Source organism: Cnephaeus nilssonii (assembly GCF_951640355.1).
Source record: "Cnephaeus nilssonii genome assembly, chromosome: 10".
Taxonomy (NCBI): domain Eukaryota; kingdom Metazoa; phylum Chordata; class Mammalia; order Chiroptera; family Vespertilionidae; genus Cnephaeus; species Cnephaeus nilssonii.
The window spans coordinates 36,020,928-36,047,307 of NC_137081.1; the positions used below are offsets into that span (position 1 = coordinate 36,020,928).

General features: G+C 59.6%; 2 protein-coding genes across 2 annotated transcripts; one reads left to right on the top strand and one right to left on the bottom strand.

Moving 5' to 3' along the window:
- Nucleotides 1-4,413: 4,413 nt before the first annotated feature.
- AGXT (alanine--glyoxylate aminotransferase) lies at nucleotides 4,414-13,093 on the top strand (the record flags this gene model as incomplete). The annotated part of the gene is made up of 11 exons (XM_079781828.1): nucleotides 4,414-4,644; nucleotides 4,736-4,928; nucleotides 6,096-6,160; nucleotides 6,694-6,794; nucleotides 7,768-7,838; nucleotides 8,681-8,765; nucleotides 9,776-9,871; nucleotides 10,552-10,621; nucleotides 11,568-11,663; nucleotides 12,195-12,323; nucleotides 12,821-13,093. 11 exons carry the CDS (start codon nucleotides 4,414-4,416, stop codon nucleotides 12,926-12,928), a joined length of 1,245 nt encoding a protein of 414 aa, XP_079637954.1. The 3' UTR covers nucleotides 12,929-13,093.
- Nucleotides 13,094-15,519: 2,426 nt separating this feature from the next.
- On the bottom strand, nucleotides 15,520-26,105 carry MAB21L4 (mab-21 like 4). Its single transcript, XM_079783229.1, has 6 exons — nucleotides 25,833-26,105; nucleotides 24,466-25,120; nucleotides 20,888-21,113; nucleotides 19,366-19,519; nucleotides 17,692-18,048; nucleotides 15,520-16,812 (listed from the first exon to the last, which is right to left on the bottom strand). Exons 2-6 carry the CDS (start codon nucleotides 24,971-24,973, stop codon nucleotides 16,720-16,722), a joined length of 1,338 nt encoding a protein of 445 aa, XP_079639355.1. The 5' UTR covers nucleotides 24,974-25,120; nucleotides 25,833-26,105; the 3' UTR covers nucleotides 15,520-16,719.
- Nucleotides 26,106-26,380: the final 275 nt, after the last annotated feature.

Below are 26,380 nucleotides of genomic sequence, written 5' to 3' on the forward strand. Positions count from 1 at the left end.
TTAAAAAAACACAAAACTCTGGCAAAATTAGACAAGTGAAAGTGAGGCCGGGCAGCTGATGAAAGAAACAAGGTGACAGATGCCGGTGCAGTAAGGCTGGCAGAGACGGCGCTGAAGGCTCCTCGTGCTCCACAGTGTGTGTCCGGGGAATGCGCCGGTACTCACATTGCAGACATTTTAAAACTGTGATTATCCCTGCCAGTCACCTGCCACTGCCTCTGCATGTCTCAGACTCGGCCACAAGAGGGCACTGTCGTGTTGCTCACACCAGAGCACAGCCAGCTCCAAGTCTACGGTGCTGGTCAGTGGGTACCCAGCCACGTTCTGGGAGTCCTGCACCCACCTGATTCTGGGTGGGATCATGTAGCTTGCCACCCCCGCCCCATGGGGACAACCAGCCTGTCACCTTTGCCTTCCAGAAGAAGCAGAAAGCTGCATTGAAGGGAAGACGGGAAGCTCAGTGTTGCTGTGCCCCAAGGAGCCAGCACATAGTCCCCTCACCTTCTCTGTCGAGGGTGGGGCCCAAGCACAGGCTGTTGGAGACCGGTGACCTGGGTCCCCAGGCCCACCCCCTTAGAGCCTCCCTGAGCTTGAAAACCTGGCCTCCTGGAGCTCCCTGCCTGCGAGAAATGCAACTTCTCGGGCCCAGCTATCTGGGATTCTGATGCACTCCAGGCACTGGAGGTCACCCAGGAGGAGGCACCCCCCTTTCCTGGCTGACTCTTGGCTTTCCTGGCTATGCTCTCTCCCTGCTGTCGGTGGTGAAGTCTGTGGTTCCGAGGGCCTCCAACCAACTTTCCACACTCCCAGCTGTGCCCGGCTCCCAGGGCCTGGCCCACTCTGCCCCCGCCCCCCCCCCCCCCCCCGGCCGCACCCAGTTGCCCTTCCTCCATGTCAGGTCTTGGCTCAGAAGGCCTTCCCGCCTGCCTGCTCCCACCCCGGGTGCTCTGGCGTTGCCTGTCCACCTTGGGCAGCTGCCTCTCCTGGGCCGCGTGCGGAGCAGTGAGCTGTGAGTCTCCTCACCACCTTACCCAGAATCATCTCTTCTCACAAGGTTGACCATAAATGATGGTGAGTAAAGAAAAGCATGAATCAATGAAGCCGGAAGTAAAGTCTCTGCTGGGATGGGGGAGAAACAAGGCTGCAGCTGGTCACACGGGGAGAGAAACGTGGCCTAATCATGGAGGGGTGAGTGCTAACGGGAGACACTCGGCTTCCTGAGTTTTTAGCTCAGGAAGTCAATCGGGCATAATCGTCGGGGTCCCCAAGACTCCCCCCAGGCTTCTGGGACTCAGGCTGAGGCTGCAGGCCCCAGGCCAATCCCTCCCCATCTGGGACCCAGGGGCTGCCTGTGAGGGCCTCCTCCGGCCTCCTCCGGCTAGCTGTCACAACAGGCTGGCTTCGCTGTAGATTTGAAACACAGCCTCCGTGGAGACACCGCAGCATCAGGCAGCTGGCAGAGGGGCCAGAAAGCAGTGTTACCAGCAGAGGAGGTCACAGTCCGCCTAGAGCGCCCAGGGCAGGTGGCACACATCTGCCGTCCTAACACCACTCGGGGTGCGGCAGGTGGCCGACCACAGGCTAAAGCACTGTGTGCACTTTTCACGTCAGTTAGGGAAAACCAGAAGTTAAATTAAAGAAAAGAACCCAACTCCCCCACAGCACAGTGTGGCAGGCAGCAGCCTGTGGGTTCCGCCACTGCCTGCAGAGCTAAGACACCTCTGGGTCCCCGGGGAGCAGGGCCTGGGAGGCCTGCCGTGGGGAAGGCAAGGCAGAGTGGGCACTCGGTCCTGGTCTAGACTTCACGCCCCTCCCAGACCTCCCTCCCGGGGCTGCTGGCCCAGGACCCTGGCAAGGCAGGTGGGTGGGCTGGCGGATCCTCGCAGAGCTGAGTAGAGTCGCTGTTCCCAGGGTAGGCGCTGCCTCTGGACTTGGTGTTGAGGCTGGAACTACCCAGTTCACCTGGCCCTTATCTCCAGGACTCAGGAGACAGAGGTCTGGTACCTGCCCTGCTGTTCACCGTCCTCAGTGGCTCCACAGCTTCCAATCCGCTCCTGGCCTGAGGAAACACCTCTCTTGATTGCAACAGCTCCCCTCCAGGTTACATTAGCAAAGGACACCTGTTTTCGAACAAACATACACACCTCCCTGGTTTCCCCAGGGCCCAGGCTTCCCCTGCCTCTCACGTGGAGTCCTGCCCAAGGGGACAGGCAGTGTGACGAGTGTGGCATGTGGCAGAAGGACATTGACCTTACTCCAGGAGGTCAGGAGGCTTTGGCTAGAAATAAGTGACAAGGATTTAGTCAAGAGTCTTAAGGTTTGCAAACTGGAAACACTAGGAGGCAACACCCAGAATGTTTCGAGGAGAAGGTGAAGTCTGAGAGTTTGACACTGAAAAGCACGTACTCCAGAAGAATCGGTCCTGCATTCTTAGCCCCGGTTTGTCCAAGATGGTAATTGTCACATGTCTGGGGGACTGGGCACTGGAACATCATCGTTCAAAAGTCATTCAGATGGTTAACCGAAGGTGTGATGTATGTCCAGGCCTTGACACAGGACAAGCGGATGTCCACCCAGGTAGAGGTGCAGGACGGGAAAGTGCAGAAGTGGGAGTTCCCAGAGTCAGAACAGGAATAAGACTCCTCAGGCCCAGCCCACTTGATTTCAATAACTTAGCAGCTTGACCACAGTGACTCCATTTTAGTTCTCACTCAGGGGCAGCTGAGGAGCTCTGGGCAGACGGGAAGCTTGGCCAAAGCAGAAGAGGGGTTGAGCAAAGACAGGGACAAGCATTCCAGGCTGAGGGGGCAGCACATGCAAAGGCACAGATGCTTCTGCTAGACTGGAGTGAAGAGGCCATGTGCCTGGGGGAAGGCAGGAGACAGAGATGTCATGACTAGATGAGCTGGTCCAGCGGGAGGTGATACAGCAACCCAGGTGGGAGGGAGCGTGGGACCAGAGGGAAGGGGCATAGTCCTGTGGGCTGCAGATAAGGAGGCCACAGAGCTGAGCTGAGGGAGGTTGGCCCTTGGGAGGGGGCGCCTTGCTCCCAGCAGCTGCTTCTCTTCTGGCTGGAAGTGCATCAGCTGGAGCAGCCTGACTGGGCCCTGGCCCAGAGGGAACTCTGTCAGGAAAGGAGCGGGGGTGGAGGAGGGGAGAGGGAGGGGGAGCTCACACCAGGCCACCCTGTGGAAGTGAAGGCCAGCATCACACACGCCTGCCCTGGGCCAGCACAGACCACACCGTGGAGGCCCTCTGCCTATTTCCTCTATGTTTTTATCGACGGATTACCTCCTGCCCATCCGCAGGGCTGTAAGGTTCCTAGGTACTCGGGCTATAACTGACCAGCCAGGCTAAAACTGGTGGGATCCCCACGCCCCCAGGATGTCACACAAACCCAGTCCCAGCAATGAGTGCTGAATGGAGCAAGTCTCCTGCTGAGCCCCAGGCAGCGGTGCAGCCTCCTCAGCCACCTGCAGAAGCCCTGACGTCTCCTGGTCACTATGGCCCAGGGGGTCAGAGCCCTGAGCACAGAACTGAAGGAAGCCTGCCAGTTGCTCAGAGATCACAGGCCCAGCGCCTCCTTCACCAGGTCACAGGCAACACCGGGGCCTCTCTGGCTTCTGGGGACACCAGCGGCTCCGCTGGGGGCCCCCTTGATGGGTCTGGCTCCTTCTCCTGCAGGGACCCTTGACTTACATGTATTCTACCTGCCTGTCGACTCAGCAAGGAGAGGAGGCTCACCCCCACCCCCTGCGTGTGCTCTTGGTTACCTGTGTAAATGCCAAACCTCAGGGCTGTGGGCATGGAGAAGCAGAAGAAATACTTATTTTCAAAAGGATCAGGAATGACCATATCCTCAGTATGCACGTGTATGTGCGTGTGTGTGTACATGTGTGTGTACACATGTGTCTGAGCCAAATCTGGCCCATGGTTTGTTTTGTAAATAGAAGTTTATTGAACACGGCCACAACGCGGTGGCTGCTCTGCACTCCAACAGCCTGGTCGAGTGTTTGCAGCACAGACTGTAAGGCCTGCCAGACCTGAAATATTTGCTCTCCGGTCCTTTAATAAAAACTTTGGGACCCCCTGAGCCCAGCACAAGCACTGGGCTGGGGAGCACCCCAGATGGCTGGGAGGAGCCGGGGAGAGGGTGCTGGGGGCGGAGGACGTCCAGGCTCTGTTTTCCATTGACTGGTCTCTGAAGGTGCCTCCTCCCCGCCAGGGGTTCAACACCCCAGCTGTCAGGCCCTGGCAGAAGGCTAAGCACTGACAAAGGGTCAGGTAACCACCACAGGCAGGCAGCGGGCAGCGGGCGGAGCTGGAGCGGGAGCCCATCCACAGGCCTCACCTCTGACACCGCCTGTGCGCCTGTGTGACAGGCACGCCGTCCAGCACGGGGCCAGCCGGGAAATGCTCCGCACTCTGACCTCTGCCAGTGTGGCCCTGGGGCCCCGGGTGGCAGGCTGGGTGCGCACCATGGCCTCGCACCAGCTGCTGGTGACCCCCCCAGAGGCCCTGCTCAAGCCCCTGTCGGTGCCCAGCCGGCTCCTGCTGGGGCCCGGCCCCTCCAACCTGGCTCCACGCGTCCTGGCGGCCGGGGGACTGCAGATGATCGGCCACATGCACAAGGAGATGTTCCAGGTGGGCTGTGGGGGCGGGTCAGTCCCTGAGCCGCCTCCTCACTGCAGGAGGGCCGGGAGCTGCGTCTGACCTGCACCCCCACCACCCCCAGATAATGGATGAGATCAAGCAAGGCATCCAGTACGTGTTCCAGACCAGGAACCGCCTCACACTGGCCGTCAGTGGCTCGGGGCACTGTGCCCTGGAGGCTGCTCTGTTCAACCTCCTGGAGCCTGGGGACTCCTTCCTGGTTGGGGTCAACGGCATTTGGGGACAGCGGGCAGCCGAGATCGGGGAGCGCATAGGTAAGGGATGGGGCAGAGGGTGGGGTGTGGCCCCCCCTCCACCCTTCCCCATCCTCCTGCCTCTGGCAGGATGCCTGGCAGCCCCCTCACCCCAGGTACCAACCTTGGCCCCTGCCCACCCCCCTCTGTGGTCACCTTCTGGCCAGTCTAGGTGTCAGGATGCTTGAGGGTCCCATCTCCCTGGTCTCCCAGAGTGGGGGACAGCTGTTTGTGGAGCGCATGGGTGGCACTGCAGGGAATCCTCCGTCTCAGCGCCCACAGCTCGCTGGGGTCCGCAGGGTCACCCCTGCTCTGCCTTAGGACAGGGTTTCAGAGGCTGAAGTCCCCCCTCAAAAGTCTCAGAAACAAACTCTTTCTGTGAAGCCACAAAATATGGAGGAATGGACAGCGTTTCACTTCCAGAGAAAATGTTCTTGAGAGACAAAGATCAAGAGCAGGAGTGAGCCCTGGGTTTAATGATTGATGGTGCATTTGGAAATCCTCCTGCATGGTCAGCTCCACGCATGGCCGCACTCCATCAGTTAATAGACAACTTCCGACAGTTCAAGGGTTCCCAACCCCTCCCCTGGTCCCCTTTAGTGCACACACTGGTTGGGCAGAGGCCAGCACCTCAGCACCCACAATCCAGTGGCTCTGACTGCCCACCCCCAACCTTGGGCTCTCCCCTGAGCCTTGCATGGTCCTGGGGCCTCCTCATCTGCTGCGCATGGCTCTGGGGCTCGCTGTGTGCGGGGATGCAAGGCTGGGACAGAGGGAGCAGGACTAGGGCCTGTTTTCCTGGAGCCCCCTCCCGCATCCATTCTTTCCTTCCTTCAGTCCTTCCTCTGCTGGGAAGGCACCGTCCACTGGGCCTTGCACAAATGCTTGTTTGTTTCCCTAGTGAGGAGTGCTGGGATGCCCAGCCTGGCTGGACTTGGGGAAGGCCGCCCGAGGAAGGGACAGCACAGCTGAGCCAGGCGCATTATTGCCCTGCGCACCCCAAAACCTCAGCTGACGAAGAGCAGCCTCATTGAGCACACCCCACTTTCCTCCCCTATGCAGTGGCTGGGGCTGGGGTGGGTCCCTGCCCTCATGTGGCCTACTCAGCACAATGCTGTCCCAACAGTGGCTCCTGCCCTGTGTGCTGGGGCAGGGCTGGCTCTCTGCTCACTCTGCTCCTGCCCCCAGGAGCCCGCACGCACCCGATGATCAAGGACCCTGGAGGCCACTACACAAAGCAGGAGGTGGAGGAGGTACGACCCCGGGGAAGGGAGGGGACCGGTCAGCTGGGTGGGCTTGGGGCTGGGAGGCTGGGGCAGATGACTGCCCAGCACCACGTGACCCTCAGGTGATACCTGGGAGCAGGTGGGAAGCCTGATAGGTAGGGTTCTGCCTGGCAGGGAAACTGAGTCAGGAGCCCAGCCCTGTGGGCAGGACCAGAGGGGCTAGAGGCAAGAGCTGGGGAGCAGAACAGGACCTGACACCCGAGGCCCTGACCTGGGGACTCAGCTGACCTCATGAAGGTCCCAACAGACGGCCAGAGGCTGAGGCCACTCTCCCTGGGCCTCTGGGAGGAAAGTCCCTCTCTTCCTGGAACAAGCCTCCTCCCAGAGTCGAGGTGCCGTCCCCTACATCAGCACATGTGCAGATCAGGAGGGTACGCCTACCAGGGGAGGAAGGGAGTGCTTGGGGACGCATCCTGCCCCATCTTCACCAGGAAAAGTCCTGCTGGGGGCACGAGCTGGCACTGGCTCTGCCCAAAGCTGTCACCTCTGTCCCCACCCAGGGCCTGGCCCAGCACAAGCCGGTGCTGCTGTTCCTGACCCATGGGGAGTCCTCCAGTGGCGTGCTGCAGCCCCTTGATGGCTATGGGGAGCTCTGCCACAGGTGAGCCTGTCCCCACAGCTGAACCTGTCCCCACAGGTGAGCCTGTCCCCACAGCTGAGCCTGTCCCCACAGCTGAGCCTGTCCCCACAGCTGAGCCTGTCCCCACAGCTGAACCTGTCCCCACAGCTGAGCCTGTCCCCACAGCTGAGTCTGTCCCCCACAGGTGAGCCTGTCCCCACAGCTGAGCCTGTCCCCACAGCTGAACCTGTCCCCACAGCTGAACCTGTCCCCACAGGTGAGCCTGTCCACTGTGTGCTCATCCACCCAAAGTGAAATCTTCTCCCCTCACCATATGTTAGGACCCCCTTCACCCCCAGCCCCTTCCCTCTGGCAACCACCACACTGCTGTTTGTGTCCATAAGTTTCAGTTTCATATCCCACATCAGAGAGAAATCATATGGTTTTTAGCTTTTTCTGACTGACTTATTTCACTTAGTATAATATTCTCAAGGTCCATCCATGGTGTTGCAAATGGCAGTATTTCATCCTTTCTTATGGCTGAGCAGTATCCCACTGTGTACATGTACCACGTCTTCTCCATCCAGTCCTCTACCCTGTGGGGACAGGTTCAGCTGTGGAGACAGGCTCACCTGTGGGGACAGGCTCATCTGTGGGGACAGGCTCATCTGTGGGGACACTTTGGCTGTTCCCATGTCTTGGCCTTTTTTATAAGAAAACGTGGAGGTGGGGAAGAGGTAAAGCTTTGGCTTGGGCTGTTTCTGGACTCTGTCCTCCCTGGGCCCTGACCTACAGTCAGCAGGCTGCTGGCAGAGGGAGGCCCAGGCTCATGCTGCGCGGTTCCTGGACCCCACACACACACTTGGCGCTGAGCCCTCAGAGGCCCCAGGCATCCCAGGACCACAGGCCGCTTGGGCAGCCCTCACGCACCCCTGTATGGGGATCCCGGGGCCGGCCGGCAGGGCAGGGCAGGGAGCTGAAGTCCCTCCTGCTTCACTCTGCTGCCCTCCCCCAGGTACCAGTGCCTGCTCCTGGTGGACTCTGTGGCATCCCTGGGCGGGGCCCCCATCCACATGGATCAGCAAGGTAAGGGTGTGCCCCCGACACCCCAGCCAGCGAGGCTCCATGAACTGATCAACACCCATTGTTTCTACTGAGCCACCAGGCGCTGGTGTGGGGGCAGGCGGGAGCTTCTCCGGAGTTAATATGTGGGGAGGCACTCAGAACCCCTGCAGGAGGGCTGGGAGGAGGTAGGGGACTGCGATGCCCCTGGGCGCGGTTCTTCAGTTTTCATTGATTACATGCACACACTCCACTGCACCCTTCTCCTCTTGGCAGACTTGGGCTTCTTTCCAGTTTTAGGCTCTTAGGAATAAGCTGTGAGAACATTCTCATTCAGGCCTGTGAGTGCACAATTGAAGCCATTCCTTTGGGCCCCACCGTCAGGGGATCATTAGGTGGGCACAGCTCAGATTTGCTCGGCCCTTTATCCTCAGAGCCCTGATATTCTTTGCTGCCGTCCAGAATTACAAGGCCTCCTCAGGTGATGGCATTGTAGGCTTTTTGTGACAGATTAGGGGGCCAGTACTCCAAAGTGTGAAAGGAAAACCTCTTTCCCTCCTTTTCACTGTCCCCACTGCACTCACACACTCGGACACCAGGCCATGGCTCTCCCCATACCAAGTGGACACTCATTGGGTGTCCCAAGCTCACTCCACTTCAATGGGGACAGCATCAAGACTCCACAGGGTAGGACTGGCCCTGCAAGGGTGTCCCTCTCACTCCAGATGCCAGTTGCATGATGGGTCCCCAGGTTACCCCAAACTGTCAGACTTGCCAGGTCCTGGGCTTCAGGGGCACCCGAGCTGGAATGACCCCACCCTGGGTGGGGCATGGCCCCTGGGAACACGTGTCCCTCCTCCCCACAGGCATCGATGTCTTGTACTCGGGTTCCCAGAAGGTCCTGAATTCCCCTCCGGGCACCGCACTCATCTCCTTCAGTGACAAGGCCAAGTGAGTGGCCCCTGGGCCCCCAATCCAGGGCTGGGTGTGCAGTGAGTCCAGATGGCCCCCAGGAGGTAGGGGAGGGTGCCTTGAGTCGTGCTCCGAGATGCCCCTAGAATGCTCGTCACCTACCCTGGACAGGTGCCCAGCCTGGACAGGGGTGCCAAAGCTCTGGTTCCCAGGGGGCAGGGGGCTGAACCTGGTGAGGGCCATAGGTGTGCAGCAATGGCCTGGCCAGACTGGCCTTCAAAAGACCCTTCTCGTAGAGCATCCGCTTGTGTGTGGGATGCAGGGCCTGGTACTCAGAAGTTCTCCGGCCTCAAGCAAGAACAGGGCCCAGGGCCAGCCCCCTCTGCCGCCAGCCCTGGCTCAGCATCTAGGATCTGAGGCAGGAGCTGCTCCCCGGGGCGGGCATGGGCCAGGCACAGGCCATCTTCGCTGGCTGCAATGTCCCCCCAATGTCCCCCACGTCCCCAGTGTCCAGCCCTAAGCCAGGCCTGGGCGGTCTGGGGGAGGGGATAGGAGACCGGTCCCAGCAGGTTGTCACCAGGTTAGTGTTGGTGCCATTTACCAGAACAGAGACTATCTGGGGTGAGATCAGGAATTCTGTGTGGACAGGAAGTCTGAGATGACCGTGGGAGGGTCAAGGAGGCAGCGGGGTCTGAGTCCAGAGCTCGGGGAGAGGCCCAGTTTGCGAGGCCAATCTGGAGGTGCCCAGCCTGGGGATGAGGCTGCCTATAGGCCCTCAACTATACCCAGCTTCACAGACTATACCCCAGGAGAGGTGGGCCCCCAGCCTCAGTTTCCTCTTTGTCGTTTTTATGTGTTTGGACTCACCAATGCGGCAGTCCCCATGCGGCAGGGTCACACCCAAGTGGCAGAGGTGCAGGCCAAGTCCAAGGGCCAGCAAGACTGGGCCTGTCCCAGGTCCCCACCTCTGAGGAACAGGAGGGCCTGGGGGATGGTCCCACAGGCGTCAGCTGGACAGGTGGGCACTCAGGCTGGTTCTTCCTCCCCAGAAATAAGATCTACACCCGGAAGACGAAGCCCTACTCCTTCTACCTGGATATGAAGTGGCTGGCCAACATCTGGGGCTGTGACGACAAGCCCAGGATGTGAGGGCAGGGGTGGGCTGGGCTGGGTGTGCCTGAGGGGTGTGTGTGTATGTGGGTGACCTCTCACTACCCTCGGCCCTTCATCAGTATTACTTTGTTTCAAGCTCCCCATCAATGCCCCCACCTACACTCCCCCATTTCTCCCTGGCCTGGGGGCTCAGGGCCAGCCAAATGGCCCCCCACCACCCTTTCACAAATCCCTGTCCCCCTAAAAGTGTGGCAGCAGGTACTTTGGACCTGGCCACATCTCCCCATTTCTGGGCCTCAGTTTACCCATGTCTCAGAAGAAGGAGATGAACCCGGGGCTCTCTGTGAGGTGGCTTTGGCCATAACCCAAGGCGCCTTATGTCACACATGGGGACAGGGACACTGGGAATTGTGCCCTACCCAGCGGGCCTAGTGGGTGCAGTGTGGATTCCTTGGGGCCACTGGGGCCCAGGGAGGCCAGTTGGGAGGTGGGAGCCAGCATGGGGCCTCTGTGCCTGACATCATCCCACTGAGGTGTGGCCAGTGCCCCTCTGAGCTCTGCTCCTGCAGATCCAGCTGCCCTTCCAGCTCTGAGTCACTGGTTCCCACACTGGAAGGGAGCTGGCCCAGTTGACACAGAGCCTGACCCAACTGGGGCTGCCCGGCCCCAGCCCAGTGACTGTGGACCAAGCCCACCCATCCCCGTCTTCCAGGTACCACCACACGACCCCCGTCATAAGCTTGTTCAGCCTGAGAGAGAGCCTGGCCCTCATCGCAGAAGAGGTGAGGCAGGAGAGCACCAGCTGAGGGCCGAGGGTGGCCGGGGACAGAACCCAGGGCGGGTAGGTGCTGAGTGACACCGTCCGTGAGGGCCCAGCCAGCAGGAGGGGTCTTGAGGAGAGGCGAGGTATGCAGAGTGGAGGGGTGGAGGGGCCCGGAGTGAGGCCAGGAGCCAGGTTTGTGAGTGTACAATGACGCAAGTTCAGCAGCCGGGCACTTTCCTGCAGCCACATCCAGCCCCCAGGCTGGGGTCAGGAGCCAGACAGGGACAGTGCTGGGACGACTGTCTACACAGGCTGGGCTGACTCTGCGGGGTACAGACAGGACACAGCTGCAGCACAGCCCACCTTCACCGTCCTGACCTTCCCCCGGGGCCACGGCTGGCCCCCAGCCCAGGGGTCAGGAAGAGACCGGGCTGTGGGCGGCCTCTCCTCAAGGCTCAGTGCTGAGCTGGTCGCGCTTGCCCTCCTGTGTCCACTCATGAAGCCACCGCCCCAGGGCTGAGCTGGCATCGAGGAGGCAGAGGTCACCAGCCCCAGGCTGGGCCCTGTGTCACAGCGGGTGGCTCTGAAGGTGGGCTGGGTGTGAGGGTGTAGGGCAGGGAGAGGGTGGAGCCACATGGAACTTGGGTTGTGGTCAGTGTGCTGGGAAGACAGGGGGCAGTGTGTGACTGAGAAACCCCCTGCCCTCCCCGGGCCAGCCCCCCACCTGGACAAGGTGGTCTCGACTCACCTCCCCAGGGCTCCAGTGCTGGCTGGCCCCGTCCCCCTCACCAGAGGTAGCCCCTGGCACAGAGCCATAGCCCCAAACCTGGGGGCTCAAGGAGACTCTCAAGGGGCTCAAAGTCCCGGGCAGGCTTGGAGCCCCCCAGTCTGAAGCTGCCCCTGTGGATGGGAATCTGCTTTCTCCTCCCCACCCACCTGCCTGCTGGTGCCCTCTCGCTGAGCAGGGCCTGGAGAACAGCTGGCGACGGCACCGGGACGTCACCGCTTACCTGCACGGGCGCCTTCAAGGGCTGGGCCTGCAGCTCTTCGTGAAGGATCCCGTAAGGAGGGCAGGGCCAGGGGTTGGGGGAGGGGAGGGAGGCTCTGCCCCATGGGGGTCTGAGGAGGGGGACAGCTCCTGCCCAGTTCCCTCTATATGGACGCAGGTTCCTGTGGTCCTGGGGGTTGGGGACAATCCTGGGGGGCCATCCCTATCAAGGTCATGGCTCTCTGGCCTCTGAATCTCAGTCTCCCCCAAAGCCCCTCCACCTGGAATAGTTATGGGGGATCCCTGACCTGGAAGATTCCCATCGGCCTCCAGAGCCCAACCAGTCATGGGCTTTGACTGGGGGGAAGGTCAGCTGAATGAGCCAGGCACCCCAAGTGTCAGCAGGCAACTGAAGCCCCCCTGACACAGGGTGGGTGTGACCTGCTTGAGGGAACAGCCATATGGAAGCACTTGGGGGTTGAGCAGCAGCCTGCGACACCCCAGTTTTCCCCCAGCCCCACCTGTTCCTCTGAAGCCCAAGGCCAGGGTGGGTGGGGCTGGCCCGGAGCCGTCAGGATGGTGCTGAGCCAGGCCTGTCCTGCAGGCGCTCCGGCTGCCCACCGTCACCACGATTGCCGTGCCTGCTGGCTACGACTGGAGAGACATCGTCAAGTACCTCATAGACCACTTCTCCATCGAAATCACGGGCGGCCTTGGGCCCTCCTTGGGGAAGGTGAGGGGTGGCCATACCTACCACAGAAACTAGGTTCACCCCCACATGGAGCATGGCTGTGCCTGGGTCCAGGCTGAGGTCGGCAGTCGCCCAAGGACCAGGGCAGCGGGGGTGTCCGGAAGGGAACATCTTTCTCCAAACCCCAGGGATTTGTGCGGGGGAATCTGGGCCCTTCTTCCCCAATTCCACCCAGAATGTCCTTCCTCCCCTCTGTGGGGCAGAGCAGGCAGGAGGCCCTGTGCCCAGGTCCAGCTGTGCCCACTGAGAGGGTGATTCTGAGTGGCCTTCTCTGACCGCCACCCTGGATACCCTTCTCGAGCTCTGTGGGCCCTGCCTGGGTGTGGGAGCTCCCTGTGTGACTGGAGGAAGCTCTGGCTTCCCTGTGTACCCTGGGTGGGAGTCCCCTCGTTGGGAGCCCACCTGGCTCTGCCAGACCTCAGCCAGGGCCAGGTGCGGTCCTGGGTGGAGGATGACGTCTCGCCGCCCTTGCCCCCCAGGTGCTGCGGATCGGCCTCCTGGGCTACAACGCCACCCGGGAGAACGTGGACCGAGTGATTGAGGCCCTGCAGGAGGCCCTGCAGCACTGCCCCCGGAACAAGCTATGACTTGGGCACCCGGCCATGCCCTTGGGCCCCGGGGCAGGATAGGCCACTGCCCCAGCCCCAAGTGGCCCTTCTCCTTCCTAGTAGAACTCCCTGGAAATGGCCCTTTGGGCTCAGGATCCTCAGCTCCCCCCAAATGAGCTGCAGTCCCCAGGTCACTGGCCTTCTGAGAACACTCAATAAAGAACCGGTGGTCACCTGTCCTCACTGTGCGGGCTGGGCTGCGGAAGAGTCTGGCAGGAAGGCGCTGCTGCCCCCTGACTGCACCTTTGTTGGGGGAGCTCACGGCAGATCCTCGCTTAGGGCTTCCCTGGGGCTAGAAGATGGGGTGTGTAGGGACCCCAGATCTCACATCTGCAAAACACATGGCCACACACTGCCTCCAGGGGAACCCACAGCCTCAGGTGATCCGTGACCTGAGTTGAGGGTGAAGGCAGAATGTGCCTGGAGCACACAGCTGGGACCTGAGCCTGGAGACCTGGCCCGCAGGCCAGCACAGGCACCGAGATGGGAGGACCTCTGCCCGGCCGCCACCAGACCCTCTAATGTGCAGCTGAGGGAGGCCTGGAGCCCCGGCCTCCCCACTCCTTGGTTTGGCTCTCTCGGACCTTCTGTCCACACGCTCTGCCCTCACTTGGACTGAGCCCCCTCAGCCTCTCCCTAATTTGAAGTTTCTGACCTACTAACCTACTCTGCCCTACTCTGGACCAGGGTATGCTCTGGGCAGTCAGAGCCATGCCCACATTTCCAGGTCCTCACTGGTCCTAAGATCCCCCAGGAGGAAGGCCGGACAGGGTGGACTCCCCAGTCCAGTGCAGTCCTGTCTTTGTGAATGGAAGGGGTCAGCCTGGCTCTGCCCCTGTCACTCACCCAGAGCACTGGGGTAGTTCCCTGAGCAGATCAGAGGCCACCCACCCCCGGTGCTCGGCACTAGTGGGACACTCACATGATAGCTATGGTCAGCACAGGACCTGTGAGGGCCAGAGGGTCTGAAGTCCAGAAAGCAAAGGTAGGGATGGGTGCTTTTCCAGAAGAGGCCAGAAAGTTTGGGGGCCCGAACAGGGCCATGCAGGTCACCTTCAAGACTTTGTCCTTTGTCCTGAGAGCAGCCCTGTCTTGGTTGGGCTTCCCCAGATGCAGACAAGCACCATCCAGTGGCAGGTCCCCTGAGCTCCCCATCCAGTCAGTGCCCCACCTCCCACTGATTTCCATCACCACCGATCACTATTGTGACTGGAGTTCGTATAAATGGAACCACACAGTATATTCTCTAGCCTGTCTGCTTCTTTCCCTTAGCACTTCGTTGCTGTGGGAATGCGGTGAGTCTTTGTTGCTGGGTACTATGGCATTGCATGGATATATCAAAATTGGTGCATCACCTGCTGCTGATGGACCTCTGGCTGACTTCCAACAGGGGCCTATCATGAATACGGAGGTAATGGCCATTCTTAGATAGGCTTTATGTGGACACCTATTCATTTCTCTTGGGTAAATACCTAGAGTGGAATTATGGGTCACACGGTAAGGACAGCTTTAACTTTGTAAGCCCTGCTACCAAGTCCTCAGAGGTGGTTGCAACGTTTTACATTCTCACCAGAGTGGAGGAGAGTTCCTGTTGCTCCACATCCTCACCATCACTTGGCGTTGTCTCCCACGACCCGCCCCCCCCACCCCCACCCCAGAGTGAGTGTGAAATTGAATCTACTTTGATTTTATTATGCATTTCCCTGATGATTGATGGTGTTGAGCATCTTTTCATGTGTTTATTGGCCATTCATGCATTTCCTTTTGAGGAGTGTCAGCCCAAGGGTTTTGCTCACATTATTTGACTTTCATCTTTTTTTTTTTTTTTTTTTTGCTGCGAAATCAGGAAATTACTTTTATTGTATTGTCTCCATGGAAGCTGTCTACTTTTGCGATCAACAGCTCGCTCCAAGGTTTTGGATGGTAGTTGTCTACTTATGTAGGTGTCACATAGATAATTCCTAAGAATCTTCTGATTTTCATCTTGTTATTGTCAACTTGTGATAGTTATTTGATAGGTTCTGGATACTGTCAGACACGTTGCTATGAGAATTTTCTCCTATTCTGTGGCTTACCTGCACTCATATCGTGTCTTTCAAAGACCAGATATTTTAAATGTTGATGAAGCACACGTGTTTTCTTTTATGGTCTGTGCTGTTTGAATGCTGTCTAGGAAACATTTGCCTACTTTGTGATCCTAAAGATATCTTACTATGTTTTTTCTAGAAACACTGGTGTCAGCTTTGATGTATAGGTTTATGATCCACGCCATATTAATTTTGAGATGGAGTGGAGAGGGGGTCAAGGTACAATTCATCCACCATGACCAGACTTTCCTTCCCCATCTAATTAGTGGACTTGACCACTTCGTCGGCTGACCCCATGCATAGGTCTTCTCTGGTCTCTCCATTCTGTGTTGTTGTATTTAGTTATCCTCACGTTAGCGCCACACTGTCTTAATTACTGCAGCTTCATAGTAGGTCTGAAGTCAGGTGGTTCGAATCCTCCGATTTTGTTATTTCAAAATTGTTTCTCCTGTCCTAGAGCCTTTGAATTTCTACGTAAATTCTAGAATTGTCTTGTTTAGAGTGTATTGGAGTTTTGATGGAATGGCACTAAATCTAGGTATCAAGTTACATACAATGGAAAGCATCAAAATATTCTAAATTTTTAATTTAAAAATTCTAAAGACCTAAACATTAATTTGGATCGCTTGAGATTATATGTAGTGCTGTTTCTAGTTTTCAGTGTGGAAGTCTCACATAGCCTTTGTTAGACATATTTGTGTGTGTGTGATGTTTTTATGCTATTGTTAGTGGTATTGTTAAATTTTTATTTCCAGTGGTTTACTTGTAATATATAGAAATACAGTTCATTTTTCTCTATTAACCTTGTATCTCTCGACTTGTTAAATTAACAAGTCTGGTAGTTTCTCTGTGAATTCCTTAGGGTTTTCTATGTAAATAATCAAGTTGTCTGTGAATAATGACAGTTTTACTTCTTCTTTTCCAATATTCATGCCTTTTACTTATGTTTTCCTGCCTCATTGCAAGGAGCTGTAACACGGAGCTCGTGGTGGGCACGTAGTGGCCTGGGTTCCCGTGGCCGGGGCTCATCCTCCGCTGGGGCCCCACGTCGTGCAGACACTGTGCTTTGAACAGTGAACTATTGTTCTCTGCTGCAGAACCTCAGCTTCTACGCTAGGGTTTTCCAGAGACGCCGCGTGGTGCCCGTTCTCCCTCGGGACCCCAGCCCATGAACCTGCGGGACAGCCAGTCTGTGCTTGGACCCACTCAGAACTCACCGTCTCCGAGCCATCCAGCAAATGGACCTTCCCAAGGTCCATTTCCAAAATCCAGTGAGGCTGCAGGCCCCATCCTTGTGCTTGTGGTAGGTGGGCAGGTACAAGAACTCTTGCTATTCCTTGGGGGGTACATTAATTTATTCAAGATCAGACACATAGTATTTCACCTCACGGAATAGCATTTGACACAGACGGGACGAGTCCTCGAGGTCCAGGCACTCAGTTTTCTGAGTCTTGACGGCACCATGCAGGTGGATGGACACAATAAGCACACGCCCCTCACCCCTGGAGACGAGGCAGCTGCTCCCAGAAGGCCCGCTGTCCTGCACTCTTAGACTCCCATGAGGCCACCTCCCCGGACAAAGTCCCTCCACGACCCACCACCCGCCTCAAGGTGAAGGCCTTCTGCCCGTGTCCCAGGAGCCTCCGTGGGGCAGTGTAGCAGCGGCAGAGCCCAGGCGCCCACTCAGCTGTCCTCGCCGCCCAGGGACTTGGTCTTCCGGAATATGCTCTGCATGGCGGAGATCCGGTCCTTATCCTGGATGTGGAAGACCTGGAACTGCGGGCGGGGCGGGGCGGGGACAGAGGGGTCACAGAGACATCTGGGAGCACACCACTGAGCCCCAGACACAGCATGGGACAAGATCTGCCCCTGACCACTGGGCTTCCTGCCTCTGGGTCTCACCTGGACAGTCCTCCCTGCAGCTGGACCTGCCTAGGCCCCCTCCCCCAGGGCCTTCCTCACACCCAGGTGTCCCTGGATGGCCTGACACCAAGGAGGCCTGGGCAGGTGCTTGCTGAGGCCTGAATGTGGGTAACCCCTCCCACTACCATCACTCCATGTCTCTGGGTGAACCCTGGAAGGGGACATGTTGGCTCTTTGGCATGAAGGTGGGGGTGGCCCTTGGGGGAGGAGCAGGAGGGGGCTCCCAGGGATGAAGGAAGGGAGGGTCAGCAGAGCTGGTGGAACCTTGGGGCTTGAGAGGGGCAGCTGGTAGAACAGACAGGCACCCCCTAAATGCCAAGGGACATGACATGGGACTGCTGGGTCCAGGGATCCTGCCAATGAGGCCCACAGAGGCCACGCCCCTTCAGGAGGACTGGAGCCCAGGGTAGCTGCTGGGGCTCCGAGTGCTCTCACTGTGGGTTTGGGTGGTTCTGGGGGGAACAGGGTCAGGCTGGGACATGCTTCCCTAGTTCCGAGACAGCGGTCCTGGGCCTGTGGAGCCACTGGTGGGCAGGGGGCCATCATGGCCTATTTGGCCCAATGTCACATCCTTTCCTGACAGAAGCTGTCTAGAGGCCTGACCTGACCAACCTCCTTGCTCAAGCTCCTGACCCTGAGCAGAGGGGGCAGGGGGAGCAGGGTGACCAGGACTCATCCCCACCACATGTGACCCTGGGTCTGCCCAAGGCCCCCTCAACTGTCTGTGCCCACCTTGTCCAGCAGGACATCAAAATAGGCGGTGGCCCAGTAGGTGGGGTCACTGGCGGGCAGCTGCAGGAGCGCCTTGACCCCGTGGCCGATGCGCGGCGGGGGGCTGCGGCCCAGGTGGGTGACGTGGATGCGCAGGGACGCCTCAGGCTGGCTGGCGAAGTGCTCCACGCGCTGGTAGAGGGCATTGAGGTCCAGGCTGGTGTCCTGCAGCAGGTTGTGCTCGGGGTGGAGGAAGTGGGGCAGCTTCCTGGTGGCCAAGCAGCACAGCAGCACCACGAGCAGACGGTACACAGCGCCCTGCAGCTCCACCCAGTCCTCGGGCGCCGGGAAGAGCACCGAGGCCCAGAGCAGCACGGCCTTTGGGAAGACAGTGGGTCAGGCCCTGGGTCAGGATGTGGACAGACCCTCCAGCCCTCCCCCCTCCCCCACACCAGAACCTCCCTGCCCACAGGCACTTTTCCCCACTCTTTATGGCTCCCCTGGGTGCCCCAGAGTGAGTCCTCGACCCTCCCTACCAGCTGTGCCCACCATGGTGCCTCCCTTGACTCCTGGGGGCGGGAGGGCACTGTAGCTGAGCAGGTCCCCACCCAGCCTCCTCCCCATGCCTCCATGGCACCCCGACGCCAGCCACCAAGATCCTTCTGAGGGGATGTGAGGCTCCTACCATCCTCTGGCCCTTTCCGCACGCCCCACTCCCACTGAACTCCTACTCATGCCCTATAGCTCCACCCTAAGGGCCCCACTCCATGGCATTCCCTGCCCTAGTCTGTGTGCCCAGGACACCTAGGCCCAGAATATGTCTGAAAGCCACAATTAGACTTACCTGGCTGCCCTCGCACCCTGGTCCTGAGTCCCCCTCTCCTTTTGCTTTACATACCCCTCTGCCATCCCATTACCCCTACTTCACTGCAGGAGCCACCCTGTGTCAGACTCCAAAGGACCCCCTCAGAAGTTGGCACCCCCTCAGGGGGTGGATGGAGTTCTGAGAGGGACAGTGAGTGGCTTGAGGTCGCATGGGGACTCCTGGTGAAGTTTCTTCTGCACCAGGTTGGACCACACCTCTTAACCTCCGACCCGTGTCATGGAGCAGCATTCCAAGGCCTCTCACTGCCCTCTCCGGGCAGAGACCCCAAGACTCCATGGCCCCACCCACTTCCCCTGCACCATCCTGTGAGCTCCTGCCCCTGCTTTTCCAGCGCCTGACAGTACCAGCCCTAGGAGGACAAGTTCCAGTGCTGTCACGGAGCCACTGGGCAGCAGAGGAGGGGGGCCAGGGCTGGGCTGGCTCCACTCAGCGAGGGAGCCCTGGCCGGTAACATTCACAGACTCCATGCCGGAGGACAGGCGCCTCCCAGGGCTGACATGAGCTTGGGGGCAGGCTGGCTTTGTGCCACCCAACCCAAAGGGCCAGGAGAACCCCCGGGGTCACCAGCTCTGGGATGGCAAAGGCAGGTCTGGGGTGCCACCGCACTCAGCAGCCAGATGTCACTTGTGAGCCTGGGCCTCTGGGAACCCGGCAAGGCCTCAGAGGCCTCTGACTCAGAGCTTGCTCCAGGCTGTGCATTGGTCAGAGCCGGCCCAAGTGTCCAACGTGGGGTCCCCTGCCCTGGGCCCCTGGTTATAGACAAAGGCCCAGCAGAGTGGGAACAGGGCTCCTAAGCCTCCCACACGTACCTTCAGGTGGTCAAAGGTCAGGCCGGGGCTCTGGCCGCTGTCGCACCAGCTCTCATGGTTGACCCGGTCCAGGATGGAGAGGCTGTCCAGGCGGTGGCCGGGCAGGGAGCCCAGCGCACTAAGCAGCCTGGTGAGCAGGTAGTCCATGGAGACCCTGGGGGCCCAGACAGACACACCACTCGTGGTCAGCATCTCGGCCTCGGTCAGGTGTCGTGGCTCCCTGCATCCACAGCTTACCCCCAGAAAGGAAAGCCGCCCCAGGATAGGCAGCTCCTGAGCCCCAGGGGACAGCCCAGGCCTTGGCAGCGGCTGGCGGGATGCACGCAGCCGGGCTTCGTGCAGTTTCAGGAATGGCCTGCAGAGGGAGCTGTCCGGTGTGAAGTGTCTGGTTTACACAGAGACCCAGAGCACGGAGGGACATGGGGAGCCTTTGGGCTAGCCAAGCCTTTTTTGGGGCCTGGAAGGTGCCACTCTCAGCAGCCCAGGGTGGAGCAGCTGAGGCTTCTGGTCCCTGGCAGGGGTGTGGGAGGAGCCGCCCCAGCCTGGCAGGTATGATGTCTTCATTCCATGCCCCACTCTGGCAGCTTCAGACCACAAAGGGACTCAGAATCCTGCCCCCAGCAGTGCCCACAGCACAGTGCACACCACTCGGCAGCCAGGGGAAGGGCCAGGAGCAGGAGGGGGATCCCAGGACCCTCCCTTCCTCCATCCCTGGGATCCCCCTCCTGCTCCTCCCCCAAGGGCCACCCCCACCTTCATGCAAAGATGGGCCAGGTGGGTGGGGTGGCTCCCAGGTGCTCTACTGAGCCTTTCTGAGCAGCAGAAAACCACAAAAAGGCATCACCAGCTTTACAAACATCACCCACCTGCACACTTCACCCCCGACATGAGAGCTGGCAGGGGGGGTCACCCTGGCCAAATCATAGTGGCCTGTGTGCCAGCTGCAGTTAAGCAGAGTAGATCCCAATGGTGTTCGCCAGGCCCTGGTGTGGGGTCTGCAGGAAGCTCAGCCTCTGCCCTGTGCCCCCCACTCCCTCCCTCCCTCCCTCCCTCCCACAGAACCTTCCCAGGCTCTCTTCCCAGCAGATGCCACCACCGCCCCCCCGCGACCCCCTGCGAGATTGCTGGGCTCCTCAGCCAGGCCAGGGAGAGGACATCACAACTAAATACCTTGGGTGGGGGACTCCTGGGAGCGGGGACACGAATCTGGAAGAGCAGCCCAGATGGAGTGAAGCTCCAGTGCTAATTTGTCTCATTAGATCCTGACCACCCTCTCAGCTGCTCCTGGAATCTGCCGGGACCCTGGACAAGCCACCTGTCCGCTTCGCTGCTTTCCCGCACCGGGCTGGTCATGAAGGGTTCCACCACACAGCCCTCTCCCCAAAGCTCGGGGCGGCGGGGTATCCTGAATTCCCCTGACAGTCCTGTAACCTCTGTGTGGTAGGGATGTCCATGGAGCAGCAGGGGTGATTCCTTCCTGCCCACTCCCCAGGACCCCACTGACCCAGGAGGGGCCGCCTACCTCCAGAGCTGGGCGCTGGTGGGCACCAGGGCCACCTCTTGGCTGATGATCCTTTTCAAGCTGCCTTCGGGGAACCCGGGCGCCCGCTGGGCCCCCTCCAGGACAGGCACCCTGTGCTTCCACCGCACCACAGGCACCACGTTGAAGCGGATTGTCCTCCAGCCACTGGACACCAGCAGCGACAGGCGTAGCTCCTCCTCCCGCAGGCTGTCCGCCTTCAGAGAACCTGCAATGGCCGCCCTGCTGGCCCCTCATCTGTGCCTAACCCTGCCTTCCCAAGACTCTCCTCGGCCCTCACCTGCAGCCCTGTCGGCCCCACCCAGGCCCACACCTGCAGGCCCCTCCATCCCCCAACACCGGTATCAACCCAGAACCTCAGCCAGGCGTGGGGCTGGCACAGCAGGTGCCTGCACAACTGTTATGGGCAGAATTGTGTCCCCGAAAACTCAGGTGTGGAAGCCCTAACCCCCCAGCAGCTCAGACTGTGATTGTATTTGGAGGTGGGGGTCTTTAAAAAGGTGAAGCAAAATGAGGCCATCGGGGTGGGTGCTAATCTGATACGTCTGGTCCTTATGGAAGAGATGTCAGGGAATCCCACCCAGAGAAGAGGCCATGTGAGGACTGGCCAGAGGCCTCAGGAGAAACCAACCCTGCCCACACCGTGGCCTTGGACTTCCAGCCTGAGGACTGAGGAACTAAATTTAAGTTGTTTTAGCGCCTGGCTGTGGTATCTGTTCCCACAACCCAGCCGGCTGACTCATGTCGTGAGGATGCAGTCAGCTCAGGAGTTTGCAGCCTCCACGATGACAGCAGCACCTGCACTGAGGCTTCGCCATGGGCACCTCCCAGGCCCTCCTGACACAGGCTCTGTTCCACCCCATGGCCATGTCCCCTGCAGCCCTCTCTGCTGGAGGAGGGGTGGCAGCAGCTGCCCAGGCTGGGCCAGGAGAGGCCACCACCCCAAGAGGAGCAGTTCTGCCCCAGGGCAGGGCCCTCGGCCAGTGATCCTGGCCACTGCCCCATTGGCTGGGTCCAAGGGCCCCACTGGCCCAACCCTGCCGGGACACTAAGGTGGCTCTGAGACCTGGCCCCTCTCTCAAGGAGGAAGGTCAGGAAGGGTCTCTAACACTTCTCTCTGAGTGGCTTGTCTGCCGGCTCAGACACCCCTCACGGGAGGGGCTGGGAAGTGAAGGACAGGTCTGCTCAGAAGGGAATGAGCAATGTCCCTGAAGACCTGGGGTTTGGAGGAGCAGGCTTGGTGCCCAGTGTCCAGGAGGCCCTCCCTGAAGGCTGACAGTGGACAAGCCTGGCTGCCCTAAATTCCACTGACATCCGGGGGGTAGGGGAGACAGAACATTCCAGCAGAAATGCTTCCCGATCCCCTTCCCACTCAGGCCCCATGGGGCTCAGTCCAGAGCCTGCTCCCCTACACAGAGCCCCCAGACCACCCAGAAGGGACGTTCCATGTGGTCATGGTACTGGGGCTCGGGAGGTGGGGGATACTGGGCACACTGGCCTTCTCCCTCGGTTGTCCTTCCCCCTGTCCTACAGCAGACACAGTCTGCCCTGGAGAGTCCAGGGCCTTGGGGGGTCCTCCAGAAAGGAGGACAGGGGGCTCCTCCTAGTCTCCTGCAGGGCAGCTCTTAGGCCACCTCCTGGGACCTGCCCAGGGCTGGTCCTGTCCCTGACACCTGGGCTACTCCAACCCTGGAATGGGCCTCAGTTTTCCCATCAGTTAAAGGGAGAGAGGGGTTCAGTGATCCCCAGTCCCTCCCTTTTAGCATTTGAGGCACCTGTTATGCAAAGCCACAGGTGACTTCATTTCCTTAGCTACCACTGGTCACACATTTTGTCCATGAAATGGTGGCTTGGAAGGTAGCCAGCCACACCTGCCACTCATCCCAGCCACTCCCCCCAGTCTGGCCTGGTGTCACAGTTCCCAGGGGCTCCCAGGGCGGGGGTGGGGTGGGGTGGACAGCCTGAACCTAGTCACCTGCAGCTCACACTTCCTTTTAAGGGAGGTGTCAGGAAGCAATGCTTGGTATTTCCCTGCCTGCAGGTGGCCAGCCCCTGGGTGTGGCTGCCTTCTCAGCCAGGAGGAGGGGACCTGGGGAAGGTGAGGAGGGGCCTGGCAGCCTAGAATGTGCCTGAAGGACCCCGGGCTGGGCAGAGCCTTGTGTTCAACCAATTGGTGGGTCTGTCCCCTAGGCAGGACAGAGGGCCTGAAGGTGACAGGACCAGGTGGGAACAGCCAGGCTAGGTCTCAGAAAGGCCTTGCCGGAGCTGCCTTCGATAATTGGAAGGTTCAGAGATGGTCAGCTAAGATGTCTGCAGGCCGGGCTTTAGGAACAGCTAATGACAGGCCCGGCACCCTGTGAGGGCAGTGTCCGTCATCAGCCCCAAGATGGGGGTCAACTGCCCAGGTTACCAGCCAGGTCTGGGGAGGGGCTGGAATGGGGAGCCACCCCTCCTGTGTTACAAGTCTATCCAGAAGCCTGGCCTCTTCTGAATCTTTATGTTGGCATGGAGAAGGATGCCCAGCTTCCCTAGAACCCACAGGAAGAAGGTTGGTCCTATGGGCTGCCCAGGTGGCTAAGGTGACCATGTCACCAGGTGGGCCGGAGCCTGGATTGCAGCCAGACCTGGGCTCCACACCTGGGCAGTCTGGGGCAGGTCACCGTCCCTCAGGGGTCTGACCATCCCCACTCACTGATCTCATGGCAGATGTGAGGGCCAGACTAATACCAGGTGGCAGCCACCCCACGCGTACCTGTCCCTCCCAAGGAGGCAGGACATTCTGTTTCAGTCCCTAATTGCCTGCCAGGACAACCTGACGTCTTTTTCCTGACCCCCAGGAAGATGGACTGTCCTGGGCCCTGCAGAACCCGCACCTGTGCTTCTAGCCCCTCACAGTCCTGGGGGAGGGGAGCCTGCCACTCCTGGCCCTGTCCCCTGGAGTGGGCCACCATCCAGACCACATCAACAAGGCACCAGAGGAGAGACTGAGGCCAGACCCCTGGCTCATCTGACGGTACCTGCCACAGATCCCACTTGGGGCCCAAGATATCAAATAGCAACTGGGCCATAAGTTGAACCAGTCCTGTGCACACATGTGCATGTATGCACACACCCACACTCACACATGTGCATGCTCACACATGTACATGCATTCACAGTCACACAGTCACACACACACGCGTGCGCACACATACGCACACAGTGTCCTGTCCCAGTGCAATGTGACCTGAGGCTGGAAGTGAGGACAGCTGGGAGGACTGTCGGGTCCAGCTGGGACTGACAACACAACTGCATCAGGGTCCCTCCTGAAGCAGATCAGCTGGAAAACAGCACACCTGTCATAGATTCCAGCCGCTTACAAAGGAGCATCCATTAAAACGTTACTATCAAAATCACCATGTAAAACTCACATAACATGAAACATGTCTTCTTAGAACTCAGAGCAATGTCCCCCAACTTGTGTGCCCCTGACACACACACTGAGCACTCACACAGGTGTGCGTGCACTCACCACCATCACACGTATGGACTCATGCATGCACAGAGAGCTTGCCCACTACCTGGCGTGATGAGGCCATGGTGCTTGCAGTGCACGATGGCAGCCACCAGAAGGTCCTTGAGGACGTGCAGGACCTTGCTGGGCACAATGTGGCCGCAGCACTTGGTGCTGCTGTTCAAGGAGGCGGTGAAGACGTCGTCAGTCACCCACTGCTCCAAGCCGGCCCCTTCTCTAGGGACACCCAGGCGGCAGGTCACGGGGCCATCGCCCATCTCGCTGGCCCCTGGTTCCTCACTCAGGAGGGCTTCAGCGTCCACCCTCAGGGGCACCTCCATGTCCACTGGGCTGTCCGAGGAGCGCAGGGCAAACTGCAAGGCCTCCAGGTCTCGGGAGTAATCCACAAGGAAGCGGGGGTCCTGGGCATGCACGCGCTCCAGCACGGTGAGCAGCACGTTCTCTGCACGCTGGTAGTCCTGCGCCCGGGACGCCTCCCGCGAGCGGATGGCCTGCAGGTAGTGGTGCCACAGGGGCACCTGCACGGCCATGGCTGGGGCCAGGGCAGAGGACATCGCCCTGGAGGGGCTGTGCCGAAGACCGGGAGGAGGCACCTGCCCAGGTGAGGAGCAGGTCCACAGGTGGGGCGCCAGCTCCCCGCAGAGCAGAATTCCAGAGTGGTGTGGGGTGCAGCAGGTTAAATAGCTGAACTTGGCCCAAGCCTTTGAAGTGAGGGTGAGTCAGTCATCAACAATTAGGAATGCCACAGGAGCGGGCAGAGAGGGGGCCTGGTTGCCGGGGAGGGGCCTCACTGGGCTCCTCCCTCTCTCACACTGCCTCAGCCTCTAGGCCCAAGGCACATTCAAGCTGAGACTCCCGCCCTCCTGGGCCTGGCTTCCCCGCCGCCCCCCTCCCGTTCCCTGCTACTGTGCTGTCCCTGGAGGTGGGGGTCCTGTTTTTGTTCCCCCTCCCACGCTTATTCCAGTAGCAGCAGCCTTAGGGTCTCTGTGACATCACCCCCACCACCACCACCACTAGATTGGCGTTTGGACAAAAGACATTCCCCTTTGCTGAGATGTGAAAGGTGAGGCAGGGCGGTGGCTGCCCAAGACCCTGAGTGCGGGGGCCGTCTCTGGGCCACCACCTCCCAACCGTCTCTTTCGGAGGCATCCTGAAAGCAACCAGCCTCAGACCAGAGCTGGGGCCTGCATTTCCATGGTAACCTGAGCATTTTCTCAGGCACCTGTGCCCCCACCCTTGAAGCTGGGAACTTCGAACTTGGTACCCACCAAAGTCCAGGTGTGAATCCTGCCCCTTCCTCCTGCAAGGTCTGGGTCCAGTGCCCCCTGATGCCCACCACCAGCCTTGGGCCCTCAAGTTGCCGGACCCCCACCCCCAACCCCACCTGGCCTTCAGCTTGAGAGGAGCACCCACCTGGGCCTGGAGCTGGAGTGAGTCTGGTTCTAGGGGAAGTCTCCTTGGCTCCACCTCTTGGGGCTGAAAAGCCCTGCCCTGCCAGTCCCTCCAGCACCTGTGCTGGGCACCCTGCCCAGCCCAACTGCCTCTCTGCTCAGGGCTGAGCAAGTTCCAACCAGCGGGTGGGAGCCGCCCCTGTGACCCTTGGCCCCTCCGGGCTGGCTGTGTGCATCAGGTACCCCCCGCTGTAGCGTCTGTAAACAGCAAACGTGGAGATGGCTCCATGGAGAAGGCCGACAGCTATCGCAAACATGCCCCCCGCCCCCGCACCCCCTCCCTGCCGCAGCCCACCCGGGAGCTGTGTGCCTGAGTCAGATTGTGAGCCTGAGTCAGAGCTGTGGGCAGAACCAGGATCCAAGGCACTCACTTCCTGGTGCTTGGAAGCCCTTCTGTGGAGCTGCAGCCCCAGTGAATGGGTCTCTGCTCCCATGCCTCCTAGGATGGGGAGCTCCCCACCTGACCCGGGGAGCCCATGACACAATCAAACAAGACCAATTTCCCTCCTC

Coding starts and splice junctions, on each gene's coding strand:
- MAB21L4 (XM_079783229.1), bottom strand. CDS start 24,973: ATGTCCTCTGCCCTGGCCCCAGCCATGGCCGTGCAGGTGCCCCTGTGG. Junction 19,520..20,887: donor ACCAGCGCCCAGCTCTGGAG/GTAGGCGGCCCC, acceptor CTGGGCCCCCAG/GGTCTCCATGGACTACCTGC. Junction 16,813..17,691: donor TTGATGTCCTGCTGGACAAG/GTGGGCACAGAC, acceptor CCCCGCCCGCAG/TTCCAGGTCTTCCACATCCA.